Here is a 21,782-nt window from a genome sequence, read left to right on the forward strand (position 1 = left end):
TTATATATATGTATGTATATATATATATATGGCATAAATATACACAGAAATAAAAACTTTCAAGATATTTATGGCAATAAAATATCTAAAATGATATAAAAGAAACATGATATCAAATCTTTAAGAAACAAATTTTGCAGTAACAAAGTTTTTTTTTTTGTGATTGCAATCTACAATACAAAATATAGAAGAAAACATCTAATTATTTTCTAGAAATTATTTATTGTTCTAACTCATGAGCCTATTACATTCCCATTTTTCTTTTAAAAAATCCACACAACTACTGTGTGTGTGGCTGTATGCAGTAAGTGGTCTCTGAAAGTTTGATATTCATTTCATTTCCTCATTTTCTTTATTGCTTTGCTCCTGTTCAGCACAGACTAAAGAGGCTGAGCTATTACCACTAACTGTTCTAGTTTGCTTTTACTTCTTCTCCCTTCACACTCTTTAGTAAGTCTGCTGAGGGAAGCACACGTGCCTTATCTAGTCCAGAAGATGCAGGGGCCATCTCCTTGTTCCATTCTTGCTGGGTCATCAGCACTGGTTAAAAATGCATGTGACATCAGATGGCTGCAACCTTCCCTATCGGATTGATACCCCCTCTGTCACAGTGTGTGCGTGTGTGTGCGTGTGTGTGTGTGTGTGTGTGTGTGTGTGTGTGTGTGTGTGATTGTGCAGGTGTGCGCGCGTGCGAGCTGCGTAATGGGGATTCTAAACACACTCAGAAAAAGGGCTAGTTCCCAACTCAGTTGTCTTGATTAGCCATCTTAAAGCACGAGTAACTTCCAAGAAGCTAGTGACACTGTGGGGACCCATGGGACCAACAAAAATAGCTTGGCAGAGAACAGGTACTTCAACAAATGCTTCTTGGATAAACTTGAATGAATATTGTTGAATACAGAGTCTCAGTGAAAGAAAAAAGAATGATGAATGGTATTTAATAAATATGGTTTATTATATGTATCTTTTAAGTTAAGCAAAACATGGTATGAGTTTAAATAATACTGTATTACTCTCATTTTAGCTTGTATTTGAATGAAAGAAACTTTAAGTCTAAATTTCCATGTAACACAAATATTCTCTTTATGGCATATTTCACCAAAAAGGTGCGAATAAAAATTAATAAAGTGATCTTAAATACTTATGTTTTAAAATCCCATAAGGAAGTACTGAAAATATATACACTTTTTTGTATTTCTTAAACTAAACTCATGGATATATTAAAATGTTTTTGTTTTTGACTGTAAACCATTATCACTCACTATGGCAGTATGTTGCACTGGCTAAATTGGATGACACAATTTTTAATATGAAGGTGATACTTAAAACATTTTTAAAAAATAGCTGTAAAAAAGACTGGTGATAATTTTTAAGGTAAAATATGGGTAGTCATAGCATAGAAACAAATCTTATAACAAATTTGTTAAATGTTACAGAGGCCCTATCCAATAACAAAATACCCTCCTTGTGCCAGCTACGCTACAGAACATAATGGTAAAAATGACTGCAAACATAGGTTGAATCATATTTTGCAAAGAAAAAGATTGTGCACAGTAAAGAGAAAAGCCACATTAGAGCCTGATGCCACCCAAGTCGAAACTGAGCATAAACCTTTGTTTTACACAACAGTGCCACTTAGTGGCCAAACTATGGTAGCAGACCGATAGACCGATAAGCTGAATGGAGGGTAAGGCCAGAAATAATGGGTTTGGGAGGTGGAGTGGTTTGTGATACTGAAAGTCAGGTAGTGTGTGGTGAGTTAACAAATGCGAGAGAGAGAGAGAGAGAGAGAGAGAGAGAGAGAGAGAGAGAGAGAGAGAGAGAGAGAGAGAGAGAGAGAGAGACACAGAGAGAGAGAGACAGAGAGAGAGAGAGAGAGAGAGAGAGAGAGAGAGAGAGAGAGAGAGAGAGAGAGAGAGAGAGAGAGAGAGAGAGAGACACAGAGACAGAGAGAGAGACACAGAGAGAGAGAGAGAGAGAGACAGAGAGACAGAGACAGAGAGAGAGACAGACAGACAGACAGAGATAGAGATAGAGATAGAGACAGAGACAGAGAGGTAGCAACAGTACCTTGGAGGTCAGTTAGAGCCTGGACAGGAACAGAAACCTGAGCATCGCTTCCTGTAACTACATCCCCTAGATTTCATAAGAAAAAATAATTAGATGTAATAAAGGAAAATAGGCAATCTTTTGTCTTTCATACTCAATGGGGTAATATTTTTATCAAATTACTAAAAATATAGTACAGAAAATACAGTGAAAGCTTAGAAAAATATAAATTTATTTAAAAGAATGTTTCCTATGGAGATTTTGTGTTTGTTTTTACTAAAGGAAAAACACACAGGCTCCTACTACACTAGGGATTGGAACCGCAACCAAAAATGATTTTCTTGAGCAGATTTTATGATATTACACATATTAGTGTGATTTTTAGATATCTTTTAAAAAAGAATTATTCAAATGTAAGTAATACAACATTTATTAACTGGCATTCTTTTGAAACTGATGTATTCCTATATCAGAAAATGTTTTAGACTGAACTTTAAAGCACAGAAATCTACCAAGCTCTGGTTTCATGTTTTCCAGTGAAAAGATTTCCAAGCTTACCACATGTATTTTCAAATGCATCTGTAACTGCACACCTTTAACTTGATATGCTTCTATAGGCAACGTTTAATTACAAGTTGGAACGGTAGCAAATGCTTATAATAAAGCAGTGTTCAAATATAAAAAAGAAAGAGATGCACATATAGAAAGGAAACAGGGATGGAAAAGCCCGTTTTAGTAACCCAGGCAAGAAAGAAAAGGAGCACAAAAGTAGACGCCACCAAGATGGGTACACAGACACTGGATTCTCATCTCTTCCGTGTCCTTCTGGGCTGACAGTGCTCAACAACGGGGACAGCCACAGTCATCAGGGCCATGCCCTGCACAGCACCGTCTCAAGACTATTATGAGGTTACTAAGCAAAAGAAAGCAAGCCTTTTAAAAGGCACCAGATTTCTTGTGTGTAGTCTATGATTTAACAGGCCTGTTTCTTCTTTAGCTTTTATAATACATATGTATTTGTATATAATTGCTAATTAATATACTATATAATATAAATAATATACTGATTAACATATATAATCACACACATATTTTAGTAAAAGTTGACTTTTGAATTGAAAAATATCCCTCAGTATTCTGGTCACTTTAATGCACTGTGACCTGTATCATGGTCCTGTGCTATCAGCACCCCATTTCTATGAACTAACAGCACACAGAAATGTTCTAGAAATGAAATAAAATTTGTGAATAGGAACGTATCCCAAAGAAGTGCTTTAAGTAAAAATGAAATGGTCACAACCTGAGTTTTCATTATACAGTTAGCTAAACTGACTGATAAATGGTGGGATGGATTTCTATACATTTTCAAGTCTATACGGTTACTCATTTTGCTATATAGATCTTCAAAGATCTTTTGGTCTCTACTGAGACACTAAAGACTTGTCTTAATATTTACTCTAAATATTACTAGGAAATGGCTCTGGTATCTCTTTTCCCTCTGTGGATACACAGACTACCCTATGCATTTTAAGTCACATGTGCATGGCTTTGGGTAGCATAACCTCCTGTTAGAATTGCAAGTAACTATATCGTATAAAAGCTATAATTTTCTATCTTTACAAACAACCACTTTTGAAAGCAACTTTCAAACTTTCCGTCTGAGTATACTAAGAAGGCTGTCACATTATCTCTCCTCAAAGGCACTTGGTGGATGCTTCTGTCTGGATGGGCCTCCATAGTTGTCAGTGAGGACAGCACAGCAAGAGTTCTGTGGGAAAGTAGCATCCAGGGCCAGTGTTGGAGGACTGCTCTTCAGTGTTAAGTTAATGGTACACTTGTCACCCAGAGGTTTCTCCACAGGTTTCAGGAGTCTGTATACTCTTGTTTTATGTGAGAAAACAGAGCTTCAGGTATTGTTTACCAGAAAGTGCAGAGAGGAATGCCATAAAGCAAAAAGTCTATCTCCATAATGGTTCTTCTGGCTCTTTACTTCAGCCAATCTTTTACATAAGTAGGAACACTAGCAGGGATTTTTGTTGTTAATATAGAAAGTAAGCAAGTTGTTTTTAGGTGTGTGTGTGTGTGTGTGTGTGTGTGTGTGTGTGTGTGTGTGTGTGTGTTTCAGTGGGAGTTGACATAAGACGAATGAGCCAGAAACAAAATAGAAGAACTGTTAAAAAAAAAAAAATCAAGGGCAATTTCTGTTAGGATAGGGATCAGTTAGGAAGTGCCTCAGTGATACTCATGTTCCCACACAGTGCTGAAGAGCTCTGATGTCTCCTTGTAACTGGGGATTAGTATTCAGCAATTGTTCCAGCTCCATGCACTTCCTTTCTCACTTACTGTGATATTAATACTTGACATTTCCTTAGAGATACAACTTTATATTTCTATAGTCATTTGGCTTGGTTTCTCAGAAAATTTAAGCTAAAGCATTAAGAGATTCTCTGACTCATTTGCCTGCCATCAGTTAGAATTACAACAGACTAAAGCTTGTTATCAAAGCAATATTGAAATCATATTTGTTTAGAACAATAAAACAGTACAATTAAGAGATATATAAAATAACATTCATTTCCATTCTGGAAGTGGGCATGTCTCTTGGCATTAAGATACATTTTCAACATGTTAATGACTTGATATCTTTTCTTTAAATCATGTATGACAGTCTACATTAAAAAGAAAAGAATGTAATTTTAAATGAGCATTCTCATAGAAGGTAAACTGAATATTCTAATAAGCCTTAAATACTAATCATATAAAACCTAATCTTTCATATAGACAAAGTAATATAAAAACTAAAAACACAGTGACAGCAGTGAAGGGCTTCAGAAGCACATGTATGTGCACACACATGAAAGACACATTAATTAGCATCACCAGGTACTAAGCTCCAATTTAAATGCCAATATGTAAAATCTTTATAATTTTGTATGTCCTTAAGAAAGTAACTTTTGTTCGTTCTGACATGACCATTACTATTGACTGCACTAAATGCTGAATGCTGCTATATTGTAGGTATTCACGGAAGGCACGAGTCAGGTTTTCCGGCTGAGCCATCTCTCCAGCCCACGAGTCAAGCGTAAGTCAGGGTGCTTGCAGGGACTCCAGGCCACAAACTGCTACGCTTTCTCGGCAGTTGTTGCCGTCATGCTGCTACTTCTTACCCCCAGTGTATAGTTACTAGTCCCACCAATGAAAAGAAATGTATTTGTTTCTAACCTGCTACAGAAAGTAAATGTGATGGCTCTAAATAAGATGCATAAGGTTCTGTGGGCAGAGCTTACGGGAGAGGAAGCACTGGGCAGGCCAGGAAACAAGGGAGATCAGCAAGGATGCTCAGGACAGTGCTTTCCTCGCCTAATGAAGTGCACTGCCTCCATCATCCCTCAGGCTTTCCCTGCTCCTATGCCCATTTTATGGCTGTACCATTTAGTGTATGGCTATGAATGTTTATTTTGGTTACTTAGGATTTCATTTAGCAGTTTTTGTTCTCCTAGAGGTTCAGTTTGTATTCCTTAGCGATGGAACAAGTGCATGAGATGAGAAGCCACAAACATTCCTCTAAATGGTTGCTAATGACTAGTGTAGCCCATGTTACTGGGCCTTCCCACCTCAGATTCTTCTGAAAGATGTGAAGACTCAGAAACATTTGCAATGAAGCTATCAGAGAACAGTGATAGCTTCTGTCAGTCAACTGATGAGTTCTGTGCTAGACAGTTCATAGCATCACATGACATGGACATCCATATAGCAACATGTAGAACGCACTGCAGTACAAATGCTAAAAAATATCTTGTCAAATAACTCAAATGAACTTAGTCAAGAAGAGTACAATGTCTAAGCTCTAACTGACAAAGGATCACAGACAATAGATTCTTGAAACTCGAGTTTTCATGGAGTTCTGCTTTTGAGATGTTGGTTTCTCACAGGAAAGTGAGAAAGTCTCAGGCTACTCATCAGGTTCTTTACATTTACTGGAATTTCCTCCTACCTTTGTTCAACTGTACCGGCATGCTTTCAGATTTCATCAGTCTCTGCTGCTGCTGCTGCTGCTGCTGCTGCTGCTGCTGCTGCTGCTGCGGTTGTTGCTGTGGTTGTTGTTGCTGGAGCAAATGGTGCCTGGGGGCTTCTGTGGAGGTCCTGGTGGGGATGGCAGCAGAAAAAGAACTGCTGCTATTGCTCCCAGGTACAGGGCCTGGAGCCGAGGCTGGAGAAATCAACTTCCTCCCAAAGTTGATCAGGCTGTTGGAGACCTTGTGTATATTCAGGGGAGCACCTCTGGCATTGGTCCTTTGAAATGAAAAGGAGAAAAATCACATGAAGTGGGTCAACATTCTTTAACTTGGAGGATAATGCATTTCACATATTCCTCTGGAATAAAACCAGCATGTCTAGCCTTGAAAGGGGCCGCTTACAAAGTCAGCTCTGCAAAGAAGTACAAACGGAATGTGACCACAGCATAGTAAAGTGGCTTGTAGACCATGAGGATCGCCAATCATTCCCTCCGACAAGGCACATCTGGGCCAGTGCTTCTACTCCTGGACGCTCCAGCTAATAACGAATCCGTATGGTCTGACTTGTTTAGCTGTAACAGAGTATCTGACTTAACTGAGGGAGGACAGGAAGGGGAGACGGCAGGACATAGGAAGGAAAAGCTCTTCATCCTAGAGCCTGCTGGATGCCTCTAGCCAGCTGAGAACCAAAGAGTCTAAGAAAGCTCACACCATTTGCCTCACAGCTCTCTCTTCTCCTAACTATAAGCCTATGATCTTCCAGGAGTTTCACTAGAAAGCCTTGTACTCACAGCCCCAGTGGCTCCTGATTTTACTTTATCAGATGATAGTCCCATCCAAGGCATCTCTGGAGCTGCTTATAACTAACTCTCTTGTCAAACATAGGCAGGAAAGGTAGGAAGCTTCTTAGCAAGCTTTTGAGATGCAATGTGAGAGCCACTGACATAGCACTCATGGCTAATACTGAAACACTAATACAACTATCCCTTTGTAAGCTCATGTTCTACCCTTGGGTGTGTCTTACTCTTTTCCCCAATTGGCACTCTTTCTCTTAACCTTTGTGCTTGAATCTGTATCACCAATGCCCTTGTAACAAACCAGGGCTCTTCTTTGAGAAGCCCTACCTAGACTCTGAGATGTGTCTGTCTTTCCTTGTGCCTCTTTACCTTTTATCTTTGGACTTAACATCTATATGAAAAAGCCCAACTCTGTTTCATACTGAGTTATCCTAAAATTCTTTTCTTGGCTGAAGACAAAGATCTAGTTTTAGATGGGTTGAGATCTCTATAATTAAGACTGATGAGGGTGACGTGTAGAGCTGTACTTCCGCACGTCTCCAGAACTGCCTGGAGGACAGATGTGCTTTGGCTCTTGGTAAGTCAGTAGACAGCTAGCTCCACCGTCTTGAGTGTAAGGCTAGGGAGAGTTGTCATGGTTGGAAGCACACTGCAGAACTGCTACTGACTTCATAGCAAGCAGGGAGACTAGACATGAAGGGCCCAGCAAAGAAACTCCAACTACATGCCATCTCCCATATGCAACTATCTTTTGATAATGTCATCGTATTAGGAATGTTTGAGCAATTAATACACTGAAAAAGTCAGAGCTCTCAAATGATCCAATTACTCCTCAATGGTTGGAGGCACCAGTTAAGGACTAAGCTAGATACAAGAAGCTTTTGGGAGGAATATTTCCTATCCAAACCATATTAATAAAAAAACCCCACATAAATATGGCTCAGAGGTTAAGACCACTGTATGTTCTTCCAAAGATCTTGAGTTCAAATCCCAGCAATCACATGGTGGCTCACAACCATCTACAATGAGATCTGGTGCCCTCTTCTGGCAGGTAGGCACACATGTGGGCAGAATAGTGTATAAATAAATAATAAATAAATCTTTAAAACCTTCTTTGTGGTATAAAGGAGACCTACAAAGAGAGTTGGATACCATCTCTAAAGATCCAAAAGTCCATATCTGTTGTATTCTACCATCTAGTAGATACTAACCTTTAAGCATCCCTCCCTCCATCAGTCTCCTATCCCTCCCTCCACCAGTCTCCAATCTCACATTGTATTTCTTGTCTTCCATGGTTTGCCAGGCTCTGTGTTATAAATGGGTCTGCCAGGAACCACCAAATGAATATTTGTTATATAAACAATTATTTCCCAAATGATTCAGTTTTGTAGCATATCCCAGGGTTACTTACCATAAATAATTTTAGTTGTAGGAGGTAGTACAACTCAATGACAACACGAAAGTTTATATTTTTACTAGTCAACTCATTAGTAGACACTTAGCCTCTTCTCATAAAAGTGAAACCAAGGTTACTAGAATTTAGTTACCTTGACTTTTACTTTTATTTCCTTCTCTCATATCTACTTGGTAGCACTTTCAAAGCATTTCTCCTTTTCCTATGGCAGTTATATACTTGGCATTACTAGCTGCCACTCTGAAACAGAACCAATCTATAGTTCTGTAATAAAAAGGAAACACCATCATGTTTCTTCCTTCCGTAAAGTTTCCTCAGATGGCATTAGCTAATGCTCTGGGCTAACTACTGGAGGACTTAGACTGTATTTGAGAAGAGCAACTCAAATATAAAAGTGTTATAAAAGAAATACATATTTACTTATAACATAATGCAGTGTAAAAATAATTTAATAAAAGTAATTCAAATGATTCCTTTTGTATTGTTTCATGTTTGCAGAATTGAGCTATTTAATATTTTTCCAAAAATTTGTTAAAAATATTTCCTAATGGCAGTAAGGATATACAGAGCGTAGACACCACTTATTTTTCATCTTCTACTAACTGTTATTGAAGCAGGACACACCCAATATGCACACACCATAGCTAGGGGAAGACAAGGGTCTCAACCCATGCTTACTGCTTATAAACAATGAGTGAAATAAAAAGGACTCTGGACTAATGAGGCAGTCATCTCTGCTTCTGTCACTCAGCCTGCACATATGCCTGTTCCTAGTGAGTGGCAGCACACGGATGGCTGCCATGCTCAGCTGCATTTCAGTCTTGTGTGCAAATCAAGATCCATAATTCAAAGATATGAAGAAGTTTATAATGTTGTTACCCCTTTATATAAACAAAAATGTACTAGTCAAATTCCCATATTGCCAGTTGTGAAATTTATATGTTGATACAAGCACTAAGAAACAGCTACAGCATCACCAGGAGAGTGCGGTTAGCGCATCTTCATTACTACTAATAACCACAAAACATACAGATCAAGCTTGTGCTGAGAGATTTTTCTCCTCATCTGAACAGCTTTTAAAAAGAGATGAGCTTCTTTTAAAAATGTTTTTTAAAACATATTCTTCTTCATCTACCACTCAGAACTTTTAGAAGCATATTTTCTTTTTAAAACAACTCTTGAAGGCAAGTGTTTTTAAGATAGAAGCAATGGCAAATCATGTCATGAACTTCTAAGAAAAGCATGTCTTCCATGGTTTGTTTTTCAGGCATGACAGTTTTTACATCAAAGTTATTCAATTTAGTGCTTAATAAAGTAGCAATATTCTTCACATGAACTAATAAACACCTTAGGATAGTACTAGTGGCTGTGGTGTGTGCTATTAAGTCACGGGAATTAATGCAGTTGTCAGATTTGAAGGATGGTGGGGACCGGAAACAGTGTAATATACACTGTTGAAAGAAACAGCCAGAGGAACCTGGAGTTAACAAGACATTGGATACTCAAATCTGTGTGACTGAAGTCTGACAGCACAAATAAGAGAGATTTAAAATAGTGCCGAGATCTTAGACTTTTGGTATTACCTTTTCCAGCAGCATTTTCAGAAGAAGCAAGAATCTCTCTGAGACACTCGCATCATAATTCAGCTTTGATTGGACTATTTGGGGACTTCTTTTGCTCAGTTTCAGTGACTGCGGAAATGGGAGACTGGCTGTCTTTCCTACCCCTGGTTCCTTCCTCAGCTTAAACAGCTCGTCTTCACCACCTTATGTGCCAGAGTCGTGACCCATTTTCAGCCACTATCTAAAGCATTTCTGAATGCTAACAAAATGAACAAACAAAAAACACCCTAAAAAACCCAAAGGCCCCCAAAAGACAAACAACATTTGTTTAAATCACTAACTATAATACAATTTTCTTAGATTCTTCCCTATATTTTTGAAAAAGAATAATTTTCAATTTATTTTGAAGTATCCCCATATCCTTCATTCATATTTACAATTTCCATGTTATTCCTTTTTACTGTTTTTTTCCCCAAGTTTGAATACTTGGATTGCCCATTTAGTTGTTGATTTACTTATCTTTTCTTCATTCTCTGCCTGTCCAGGGATAGCATTTAAAGGCATATTAATATCTGATTAATTTCTACCCTCACTTTTCTCAAGTCTACCAACACAATTGTTATGTAGGTGCATGTCAACATTTTTAGATGGCTATGCTTATTGTGTTTTTTTGTTGATTGAAAATATAATTATCAGAAGAATGAAGTGTGAAAATATTCTACCTTTTAAAAAGTATTACAAAAACTACAAATTGGAAACATAGGTTGACTTAGATAACTTTTGATTTTTATTTTTTGCTAATTATTTGGACCTGGATAGTTTAAATAATCACTATGGTTCATTAAAAAGTCAATTTAGGGCTAGCAAGATGGTTCAGTGTTTAAGGGGACTGGTTGCTCTTCCAGAGGATCGAGGTTTAATTCACAGCACCCACATCGTGGCTCACAACCATCTGAAACTCCAGTCCAAGGGGATCTGATATCCTTTTATCTTTTACAGGAACCAGTCATACCTGTAGTGCAGGAAATGTGCTCATAAAACACCCATTCACATAAAATCACATCTCTAGTCATCAGGGAAATGCAAATAAAACTACTTTGAGATATCATCTCACGCAGATGGAATGGCTGCCACCCAGAGATCTGACAACCAATGCTGAGAGGGCAAATGAGGACAACCATTATGGAAATCAGTATAGAGGCTTCCTAAAAACAAAACAAAACAAAACAAAACAACAAAACCAAACCAACCAACCAAACAAAACCCAACAAAATTATCCTATGACCCAGATATAACTACTCCTAGGCATAGACAAAGGACTCTATCCTATGTGGACATCCATGTTTACTGCTGCTCTTTTGCATGGCAACAGGAAAATGGAAGCAGCCTAAATGCCCATCAACAGATTAACAGGTAATGAAGACGTGGTGCATATGCACAATGGAATTTTATGCAGCTCTAAAGAGAAATGAAAATTTCAGGAAAATGGATGAATCTGGAAGGTAAAATACTAAGCACGGTAACCTAAACTCAGAAAGACAAAAAATTTGATGTTTTCTTTCACATGTGAATCCTAGTCTGTAATGTCTGTGTGGGGTTTGGGGGTGACTAACTCTTAAAAACTAGAAAGGAGACAAAGAGAGGGTAAAAGATAAGGAAGGAGGGTAAAGAAAAGGAAGAACTTGGGTGGGTCAAAGGGCACATTGGACATGAAAGAGGAAAGACATGGGGAAGGACAGGTGACAAGACGTGGTTAGGGATGACAAAGGGGTAAGGAGACTAGGAGGAAAGAGAATCTATCATATCTTGATCAAGAATGCTTTAACGCCATCTAATGCTTTAGATAGCATTAAATTATCAAATAGTAATTTAAAATAATATTAAATAGATTACTTTTAAGTGCAAAAGTACTTAAAAGTACATATACACATCTGGTTTTGGGAAAGGAACAATCTCCCCCCATATTCCTGTGTATTGCTAGTTTGTTATTACGGATCTACTCTGAGCAGATCATGGTTCAGATTTATTTATTTTATGCTTTTGCACAACTACTTCTGTGGGAATTTAAGACAGTTGACAGAATTGCAAGATAATACTATTTTAGATTATTGTAATGCTTACATTAGCATTCAGAGCCATTTTCAAGATAACTCTAACATCTAAGCTAGTATTTAATATTATATTGATATTGATAATTTCATACATACATATATTTTGATAAAGCCTATTCTCCATTCCCTCTCTTCCCTCCCAAGTTCATGTGTTCGCTTTTTTTTTTTTTTTTTTAAACTCACGGAGTGCTCTCAGTGCTGCCAGTATATGCATAGGTGAAGGGTTACCTACGGAAGCATATACCCCCTCAAGGACTGCATCTCTGAAGAAATGAACTCTCTCTCCCAGAAGCCATTAACTACCACATCTCCTAAGCTAGAGATAGGACTTCCTGGTTACAGCTCTCTTCCATGCTGGAATTTTGTCTGGCTTGATTTTGGGCACGCTATTCCAGCTGCTGTGAGTTCAGTGCATATGTGAAACTGCCCTATTGTGTCTAGTAAACACCGTTGCATTATAGCCATCCGCTGGTTTTGACAATCTTTCTGCCCCCTCTTCCAGCTGTGAACCCTGAGATTAATAATGACTGGCCCGGCAAGATATGCCCAGTGGCATATAGTGGGATGAATGTATAGAGGAAGTAAAAGAACACTTTAAAATTGAATTTAAGGCCAGTTCCTCAAGAATAAACTCATGCTTGGCACTCTTAATGGGCCCAAGAACCTGAGATTGGGTAGGCCACAGACTGTATGGGAGAAGTTATCACTGTTAATCTGCTAGGACATAGTAATAAACCAGCGCTAATTTATCATTATACACACACGTGAGTGCACCTTTTACTCCTCATGAAAGAAGCTTATTTTTCACAGCAGACAGTGATTAGCATGTAGAGAGAAAAAGACCCACAACTGGTCACTGTTCAGATAATAAAAGAGTGCATGTAGTTAGCACAAAATATCTATATCATAAGCCTTCTCTCAAGACTCAGAATATTTACTATTCTTAAAAATTCTTTTAAGTTGAAAAGTTTTAATTATAAAAAGTGAACTAGTTTTCTAAATTTGGTTACTTTGGGTGTACTTCCTGAGTGAGGTAACCTGACCCAGAAAGACACGCACGGTATATTCTCACTTATAAGTGGATATTAGCCCAACATAGATGTCCTCTGAGAGACTCCACTCAGTGGGGGATTGGGACAGATTTTTCTGGGCTCTGAGTGGAGTGCTGAGAGTGGTATAGACGAAGGTGGGGATGGTTTCAGGAGCCCCACAAGGAGACCATTAAGGCTGTTGCATCTGGACCCAGAGGGGCCTGCACAAACTGTTGCACCAACCAAGGACAATGCATGCAGCAAACCTAGACCCCCTGTTTAGAGCTAGCCAATGAACAGCTCATTCACCATGGTTGTGGGGGAGAGCAGGAACTGTCTCTGACATGAACTCTGGTGCCCTCGATTTAATTACTTCCCCTTGGTGGGGAGGCCATGCGGGCACACAGAGGAAGGGGAAGCAGGCTATTTGGATGAGACCTGATAGGCTGTAGCAATATAGTGGGGGAGGAGCTCCGCTTCTGTCAGAGGTCCAGGGAAGGCGAATAGGTAAAAGAAGAAAGGAGGGTGGGAATGGGAAGATACAAGTGAGGGGATAACAATAATAGGGATGTAATATGATAAATTATAATTTAAAAAAGAAAAAGACAAAAGAAAACAAACCGACCTGAATGTGAAGCCCTCACTCTGATATATACACCCTCCCTACACTCAGTCCTAAGTGACAACTGGCCATCCATGGCCTTGAACTTGCAATTTTCTTGCCCCAGCTCCCTGGGTGCTGAAAGTACAGAGTACATGCCATTAGACTTGGCTTCTAAAGATATTTATGTCTAATTTTAATTTGCTTGTTATGAGACTTGTTATCTTTATTTTTTGTTTTGTTTTGCTTTTTGAGACAGGGTCTCTATTATGTAGCCCCGACTGCCCTGGAACTTACAAGGTAGATCTGTCTGCCTCTGTCTCTGCCTCCTGAGTGTTGGGATTAATGGTGTGAACCTCCACATGCAGCTGAGGTTTCTCATCTTAGAAAATGAATTCACTTCCCATCTCAAGGAACTCCAGATCTTATAGGATGTTATTAAAACTACAGGATAAAGTATGCCTCTATTACTTAATACTTATGAGTCTTGGTTGTAAGGGAAACATTTCCATTCAGTTCTAATAACTACCGTTCTGGCTGGGTGTGAAGTGTAGGCAGGAGAGTAATATTCAAAGGAACAGCCTTGGCTAGGATGCAAGAGACCCTGTCTCAATACCTTCCTTAGCCCCAAATGACTACAATTCTCTTAACACATGGCAGGTAGACTGTTTCCCAATATGATGCAAAACAAAAGAAGTAGTGCTTATTTTGAACAAAAAGGTTGGCACTAATAAACGGATAGGTATAAGGTGCACCCTGGAGCTTACCTAATTGGGTCTGAACAGTTTACAACATTGGCTAAACTAACAATAACGAGTCATTAGCAACTATACATTAATCATAGGATATAAAGCCATTAAATTTCCCAAGATATATCTACAGAATAAACACTTCTATTTCTTTAATTTATTTTCTGGTTTTATGAGCCAGAGCCATAAGCTGTAAGCACAGCATATACTCACTGTCTTAAGAGTCAAGGAGCCCTGCCTTAGAGACACACTAAAATGAGAGAGGACATAATTCTGAATGGCTCACTCGCTGGGAAGTTTTTCCCCTTCTTTCCACAATATGAGAATCACCAAATACCTCACAAACAGGTTAGGGTAGTTGCAGTTAATCATATACTGAGAGCTGACTGCTAAGGCAGGGGTACGGATGCCAGTACAGCACAAGGCAAACGAGTCCATAAAAGACAATGATCATATTTTTTAAAACAAAGAGACAAATTAGATGTAGAAAAGGGAGAGAATTAGTTTATTCTTATTTAAAAATGTCTAGGACACCTATAATACTAACTGTTAGGTGGCTAAGAATGTGAAGGAGAAGCTGAGTGCGGACAGACCCTAGGGGCCCCGGGCAGCAGCTCCTTCCACACTCTCCACAGGTTTCACTCTCCTCCTGCCAAAATCTCACCAAAACTGCACAAAGCCAAGAGCTGGTCATAAAAGTTATCTGAAAATTCAAGGTTGAAATAGCTGAAGTAAGAAAAAAGGAAGAAAATTGAGAAGACAGTCTACCTAAAAATCAACGTTTGATAAAATACACATAACGAAATCCAGTGAGTTATGAGAAAGGGCAGAGTCCAGAAAGGAACCTCAACATGTATGGCAAACTGATCTTCAACCAAGAACTTAATTTAGTGCAAGAGGAGAAGGAAAGACCTTTTAACCAACTGTGGCGGAAAAGTTAGACATGTACGTGCGGTGGTTTGAGTGAGAATGGCCCATATGCTCACATGTATGGACAGCTGGTCCCTGGCTAGTGAACATCTTCAGAAGGAGTGATCAGTGCAGGCTTGTTGGGGGAAGTATGTCACTAGGGCTGGGTGCTTGGCCTTCAGAAGCCCATGCCAGGCCCAGTCTTGGCCTCCTGCCTCCTGCCTGCAGATCAGGATTAGGCTCTCAGCTGCTACTACAGTACCACGACTGCCTGCTACTATGCTTTCCACCAAGATGATTGTGGACTCTGAGACTGTCAGAAAGCCCCCAATTGATATTTTAAAAATATAAGCTGCCTCCATCATGATGTTTTTTCACAGCAATAGTACAGTAACTAAGACACTGTGTAAAAGAAATAAACCTCAACTCTTAAATTACTCTACATACAAAAATTCATTTGAGGTGAATAACAAACTTAAACACCAATAATCGTATCATACAACTTGCAGACAAAAACAGAGGTCTGTGGTGCAGCATCATTTCAGCAGCCCTAGGCTGCACTGCACTGTGTGCTCCAGTGGTATTTGGGGCTGGCCTCTGGCTGAGTCCTAGAATATCACCTCCAAGTCTCTTGCCTAAAAAGAGTGTCTAAAAATACCCAGCCCTTTGGCCACACCAAATAGTTTGTAGTAACAGTGGGATTTGCAGAAAATACATGTTTTCTGTTGACCCAGACCCTGTAACACACCATTATCAGGCAAGCCCTCCACTCTTCCCCTGAATCCCTCCACACTAACTCCCTCCTCCTTATACAACCTTGTTTCAGATGGATCTCTAGAGAGACTGAGTAGCTCAAGTTACTCGTTATTAGTACTCTCTGCCTACAAGACTGAACCTTCAATAAAACACAAGGCGGCATGAGGGCTGAGTTGGCTCCCTTGCATGTATTGTCATACATTATTGCTGGAAGCTTGGACTCCACCACCCCACCCCAGGTTCTAACCTTTTACTCCTCCCGATTTTATTTTTTACTCTTTCTGAAATATGCTATAAACATGAGTATTACTAGTGTCTTTATTAAATAGCAGTGTCTGGCTGAAAGTGTTGAGAAGCTCCTATAAGAGAAACAGAGTAGGAAACAACACTGGAAGAAAAACCAGGTAAAATTAGCTTCATCAAAATTATTTATTTTTCTGTTCATCGAAAGATAATACTATGTAACCTGGAGTAACCTAGCTATCAGGCAACACTGTGAAAGAGGTGGTGGAAAAATTGTGAGAGCCAGAGGACTAGAACATCTGCTACAAGATAGTATTTCTTTCCTTCCTTCTTTCTCTCTAAATAAGTAAATTGACAAGAAAATAAGTAAGCGAGTAAGCAGATAAATAAATAATACAAGGTGAGTAAGAATCTGGGAGAAATCCTTGAGGGGAGGGTTTGATGAAGACATTCCACTGAAAGCTGAGTGCTCCAAACTCGCACACTCTGCATATTGTCCAGTTGTGGAGCTCTGTGTTTATTACCATCTACTTCAAGAAGGTGCTTCTCTGCTGAGGGTGGAGCAATATGTCATTAGGAATAATTTTAATTCTATGTTCCTTTAGCAGAATAAAAGTAGTAGGTTTTCCCTTAGGCCCATGACCTCTCTAGTCTGAGGTTCTTGGTCACCTTAGCAGTGTCAGGTATGGGTTCCGTCTCATGGAGTGGGCCTTAAATAACACATACAAGTGGGTGGCTACTCCCATGACATTTGTGCCACTACTGAACCAGTATATTTTTCAGGCAGGTTGCTGTTTGGGGTCACAAACTGAATGATAACGATTCTATTTTCTCTGGTATCATCAAGAGGACCTTCCTACACTAAGTGGTTGTTTAATCCAGTGTATCTCCTCCTCCTAAGGTTCCAGTTACAAACCAGGGCATGATCACACCAAAAGTTTACCCTCACAACTAATGAGTCTATTGGACTTGTTTACAGTACACAGGTAGGGGGTTATTCACAGGAATGTGAGTGACCCCATAGCAGCTACACTGGGAAATCTTCACACAGAATGGAAGATAGCTTCCATGTAGCCACAGAGATGGAGCCCCTTCTAGACTTTCCCAGCCTGTATACTCTATCCCTTCCCTAAGACCCCAAGGGCATGAGCAGTTAGGGCAGAACTGCTTACAACTGTACATGACTGGCTGGATGCTTAGGTGAGGATTCCAACACTCTCCCCACCCCTTTGATCTAGGAGGGAATGTTATCAAACAGCTGAGACCATGTTTGCCGCTCATACAGCTGAACTTCTTAAGATGTAGGCTGTTTGGCTTGGAGGAGAGTGCTGTACAGCAGTGGTACAGTACAGTTAAAAGGACAACTATAGAGTTTTCTTAATGTAAGAAGCAAACAGAAACATTTCTGCAATCAGTAACCAGATAGATAGATAGACAGACAGACAGAAAGACAGACAGACATACATACAGACAGATTAATGAAATGCTGTTTCAGGCAGTATTGGTATAAAAAAGAACAGAAACCAAGGACACAGAGGGAAGGGGTCCGTCATTGTAGACCAGTAAGAAGAATCCTCTATTTGAGTAGAGACTGAGTAGACATTCCAGGCATGGGAAATACGTGCTGTGCACATGAAGGAATGGAGAGCTGTAGCCCAGTGAACATGTGCACAGAGCATCATAGTAAATGAGGACAGACAGACAGACAGTAGATAGCAAGTGTCTGCATTACAAAGTATGAGAAAAGTTTCTCTGGATTTTGACTTAGGTGTTTTAAGAGGCTCTGAGTAGTGGATGGTTTCTACAATAAAGGGAGGAAGCATGGTCAATTTTGACCTGGTTGGTACTGGCAGTACAGAGAGGAAAGCCATTTGTTACAGGACACATTTTGAAGAGGATTTGCTGGTGGAGCTGATGTGTGATATAAGACAAAACAGAAGTCAAAGATGATTTCAGGCCTCAAAGTAGGACTACTCATCACCCTGTGTCCTGCTGACATCCCTGTGGCACGGAGGTAAGGGCTTACAGGTACGAAGGTGAAAATAAAGAATTCATCTGAAAAGGGTTACATTTGAGACTGTATATTGGACATCCAACGAAGTAAAAAAATGATGAAATATATGAGTCTAGAGAAGGAATAAAACTGAAGACAGAGCCGGGCGGTGGTGGCGCACACCTTTACTGCCAGCACTCAGGAGGCAGAAGCAGGCAGATCGCTGTGAGTTCGAGGCCAGCCTGGTCTACAAAGCGAGTCCAGGACAGCCAAGGCTACACAGAGAAACCCTGTCTCAAAAAACCAAAAAGAAAAACAAAACAAAACAAAAAGGAAAAACAACAAAAAAACTGAAGACACAAATTAAGAACCCTTAATAACAAGCGAAGTCAGACCTATGCTGAAGATCTATAGGGAATATGATCAGACAAAAAACCCTGGGTGGTATCTTGGAATTTAGAAAAAGAGGAAGAAAAAAAGCATAGCATTACCAGATAAAAATCTTGAAACTTTTATTGAATTGTATATGTTCTTTATTCATTAATCATTTTATGCTTTTTCTTCTACATGTTAGTTGTGGCATCACACACACACCACACACACACACACACACACACACACAGAGAGAGACAGAGAGAGACAGAGACAGAGAGACAGAGATTACAAAGTACTTGTTGCACTGTTAAATTCATCAGTCATCTCACTCATTACTTGTAGGTAGTTGTTCTTTATTTCTGGTTTCTTACCACGCACTTCGGAATTTATTTTGACGATAAGTTTTTGCCAATATCCCCACTGGCATCTAATAACTCCTTCCTTGTTTACTGGCCTGTGATATTTTATACTTAATAAAAATGATATTTAACATCGACTCAATTTCAATTTTAAGCTTTAAAATTGCAGAAGAAGGGTTACACAGATGGCTCAGTGGTTAAGAGCATTTACTCTTTTTTAAAAAATTAATTTATTAATTTATTCATATTACATCTAGATTGTTAGCCCTTCCCTTGTTTCCTCCTATTCCTCCCTCCCTCCCACTTCCCCCCTTCTCTCCTCCCCTATGTCTGTGATTGAGGGAGACCTCCTCCCCCTATATATGCTCTTAGAGTATCGAGTCTCTTCTTGGTAACTTGCTTTCCTTCCTCTGAGTGCCGCCAGGCCTCCCTGTCCAGGGGACGTGGTCAGAAAAGGGGCACCAGAGTTCGTTTGAGAGTCAGATCTCACTCTCCACTCACCGGTGGAGAATATCCTGTTCATCGGCTAGGTCTGGGTAGGGGTACGAAGTTTACTGCCTATATTCTCCTTGGCTGGTGCCTTAGTTTGAGGAGGACCCCAGGATCCAGATCTGCCTGTCATAAAGTTCTTCTTGTAGGTTTCCAGGACCCTGTGGATCCTACTATTTCCTCTTTCTTCCATGCTACTCTTGCCTAAAGTCTCAATAGGATGTCCTCTCCTCTGACCCACTTTCCTGGTAAGTAAAGGTTTTCATGGGACGTATCCCTTGGACTAGTGTTTTGATATAAGTGAGTATATACCGTTTGTCCCTTTTTGCATCTGGGTGAACTCACTCATTATGATAATTTCTAGATCAATCCATTTATCCACAAATTTCGGGAATTCTTTGTTTTTAATAGCTGAGTAGTATTCCATAGTGTAAATGTGCCACAGTTTCTTAGTCCATTCTTCTACTAAGGGACACCTTAGGCTGTTTCCATGTTCTGGCTATTATGTATAAAGCAGCTATGAACATGGTTGAGCATATGTCCCTGTTGTGTGGTAGGGCATTTTCTGGGTATATTCCAAGGAGTGGGATAGCTGGGTCTTGAGGAAGCCCTATTCCCATTTTTCTGAGAAAGTGCCAGATAGCTTTCCTAAGTGGTTGTACTAGTTTGCATTCCCACCAGCAATGAAGGAGTGTTCCTCTCTCCCCACATCCTCGCCAACATGTGTTGTCACTTGAGTTTTTGATCTTAGCCATTCTGATGGGTGTAAGATGGAATCTCAGTGTCGTTTTGATTTGCATTTCTCTGATGACTAACGAGGATGAGCATTTCTTTAAGTGTTTCTCAGCCATTTGATATTCCTCTATTGAGAATTCTCTGTTAAGTTCTGAGCCCCGTTTCGCAATTGGGTTGTTTGGTTTTGTGGTGTTTAATTTCTTGAGTTCTTTATATATTTTGGATATTAGACCTTTGTCAGATGAAGGGTTGGTGAAGATCTTTTCCCAGTCTGTAGGCTGTCGCTTTGTTCTACTGACAGTGTCTCCTGCCTTACAGAAGCTTCTCAGCCTCATGAGGTCCCATTTATTAATTGTTGACCTTAAGGCCTGGGCAGTTGGTGTTCTGTTCAGGAAGTTGTCTCCTGTGCCTATGTGTCCCAGACTCTTCCCCACTTTTTCTTCTAACTGAATTAATGTCTCTGGTTTTAAGTTGAGGTCTTTAATCCACTTGGATTTGAGTTTTGTGCATGGTGACAAATAGGGGTCTAATTGCATTTTTTAACATGTAGGCATCCAGTTAGACCAGCACCATTTGTTGAAGATGCTATCATTTTTCCATTGAATAGATTTGGCTTCTTTGTCAAAAATCAAGTGAGCAAATGTGTGTGGATTCATCTCTGGGTCTTCAATTCGATTCTATTGAGCCACCAGCCTATTGCTTTGCCAGTACCATGCTGTTTTAATTACTGTTGCTCTGTAATACAGCTTGAGATCAGGTATGGAGATTCCTCCAGAGGATCTTTTATTGTATAGGATTGTTTTTTGCTATTCTGGGCTTTTTATTTCTCCATATGAATATGAGAATATATCTTTCAATATCATCAAAATATTTTGTAGGTATTTTGATAGGGATTGCGTTGAATCTGTAAAGCATTTACTCTTTTTTTTTTTTTTTTTTTTTTACAGAGAACCTGGGTTCAGTTCCTAGCGCCCACATGGTGGCTCACAGCCACCTGTAGTTCCATTCCTAGCAGTATTAAATTTTCTTCTGACTTCTGTGGGCACCTGCATAACGTGGTGCACCCACAGGCACACATACATACACAAAAATGAGTAATAAATCTAAAAAAGCTAAAATTTCAAGAGATGATGAAAAATATTTCTCCTAATCAACATGATATTATATATACGAATCTCAGTATGCTTACAAGGAAGTGGTTTTAAAAAATCTGCATTCACACATGCAAAATTCAAGGGCAGCAGACTACATAGGTAAAAACATGAAAGGACAGAAAGGGCACACAGCGCATTTCATCTTTGGGAGAATGATGTGGGCAATAAGGTATCAACAGAAAACACAGTGAATATTTGTTGAGTGTTCTCCCTGCATTGGGTCCTTCTTACCAGGTGACGTGAGTGTCTGAATATCAACATGTATCTGGCATCAGCGAGTGTAGATTATCATGGGCAAAACCTGACAGTTACCCAGATGGATGAGGATGCATTTTAAGAATGAATTCTCAGAAGGCACTGGGATAGCAGACAGGGAAAGGATAGCCTGTTTTAGGAGTGGTCCTGGGCGGGGCTCTTCCTAGAAAGGGCATGGCAAGGC

At 39.5% G+C, this 21,782-nt stretch overlaps 1 protein-coding gene across 1 annotated transcript in view; it reads right to left on the bottom strand.

Annotated features, from left to right (window-relative positions):
* The window catches only part of Tbc1d5 (TBC1 domain family member 5), a 414,735-nt gene that overhangs the window by 55,418 nt on the left and 337,535 nt on the right, over positions 1–21,782 (bottom strand). The window contains exons 17-18 of the mRNA XM_051153048.1: positions 6,044–6,342; positions 2,071–2,136 (exon numbers count right to left, since the gene is read on the bottom strand). Of these exons, the coding sequence (XP_051009005.1) occupies positions 2,071–2,136; positions 6,044–6,342 (365 nt within the window). The remainder of the gene's footprint in view (positions 1–2,070; positions 2,137–6,043; positions 6,343–21,782) is intronic.

This window comes from Acomys russatus, chromosome 11 (assembly GCF_903995435.1).
Source record: "Acomys russatus chromosome 11, mAcoRus1.1, whole genome shotgun sequence".
In the NCBI taxonomy this organism is placed as follows: domain Eukaryota; kingdom Metazoa; phylum Chordata; class Mammalia; order Rodentia; family Muridae; genus Acomys; species Acomys russatus.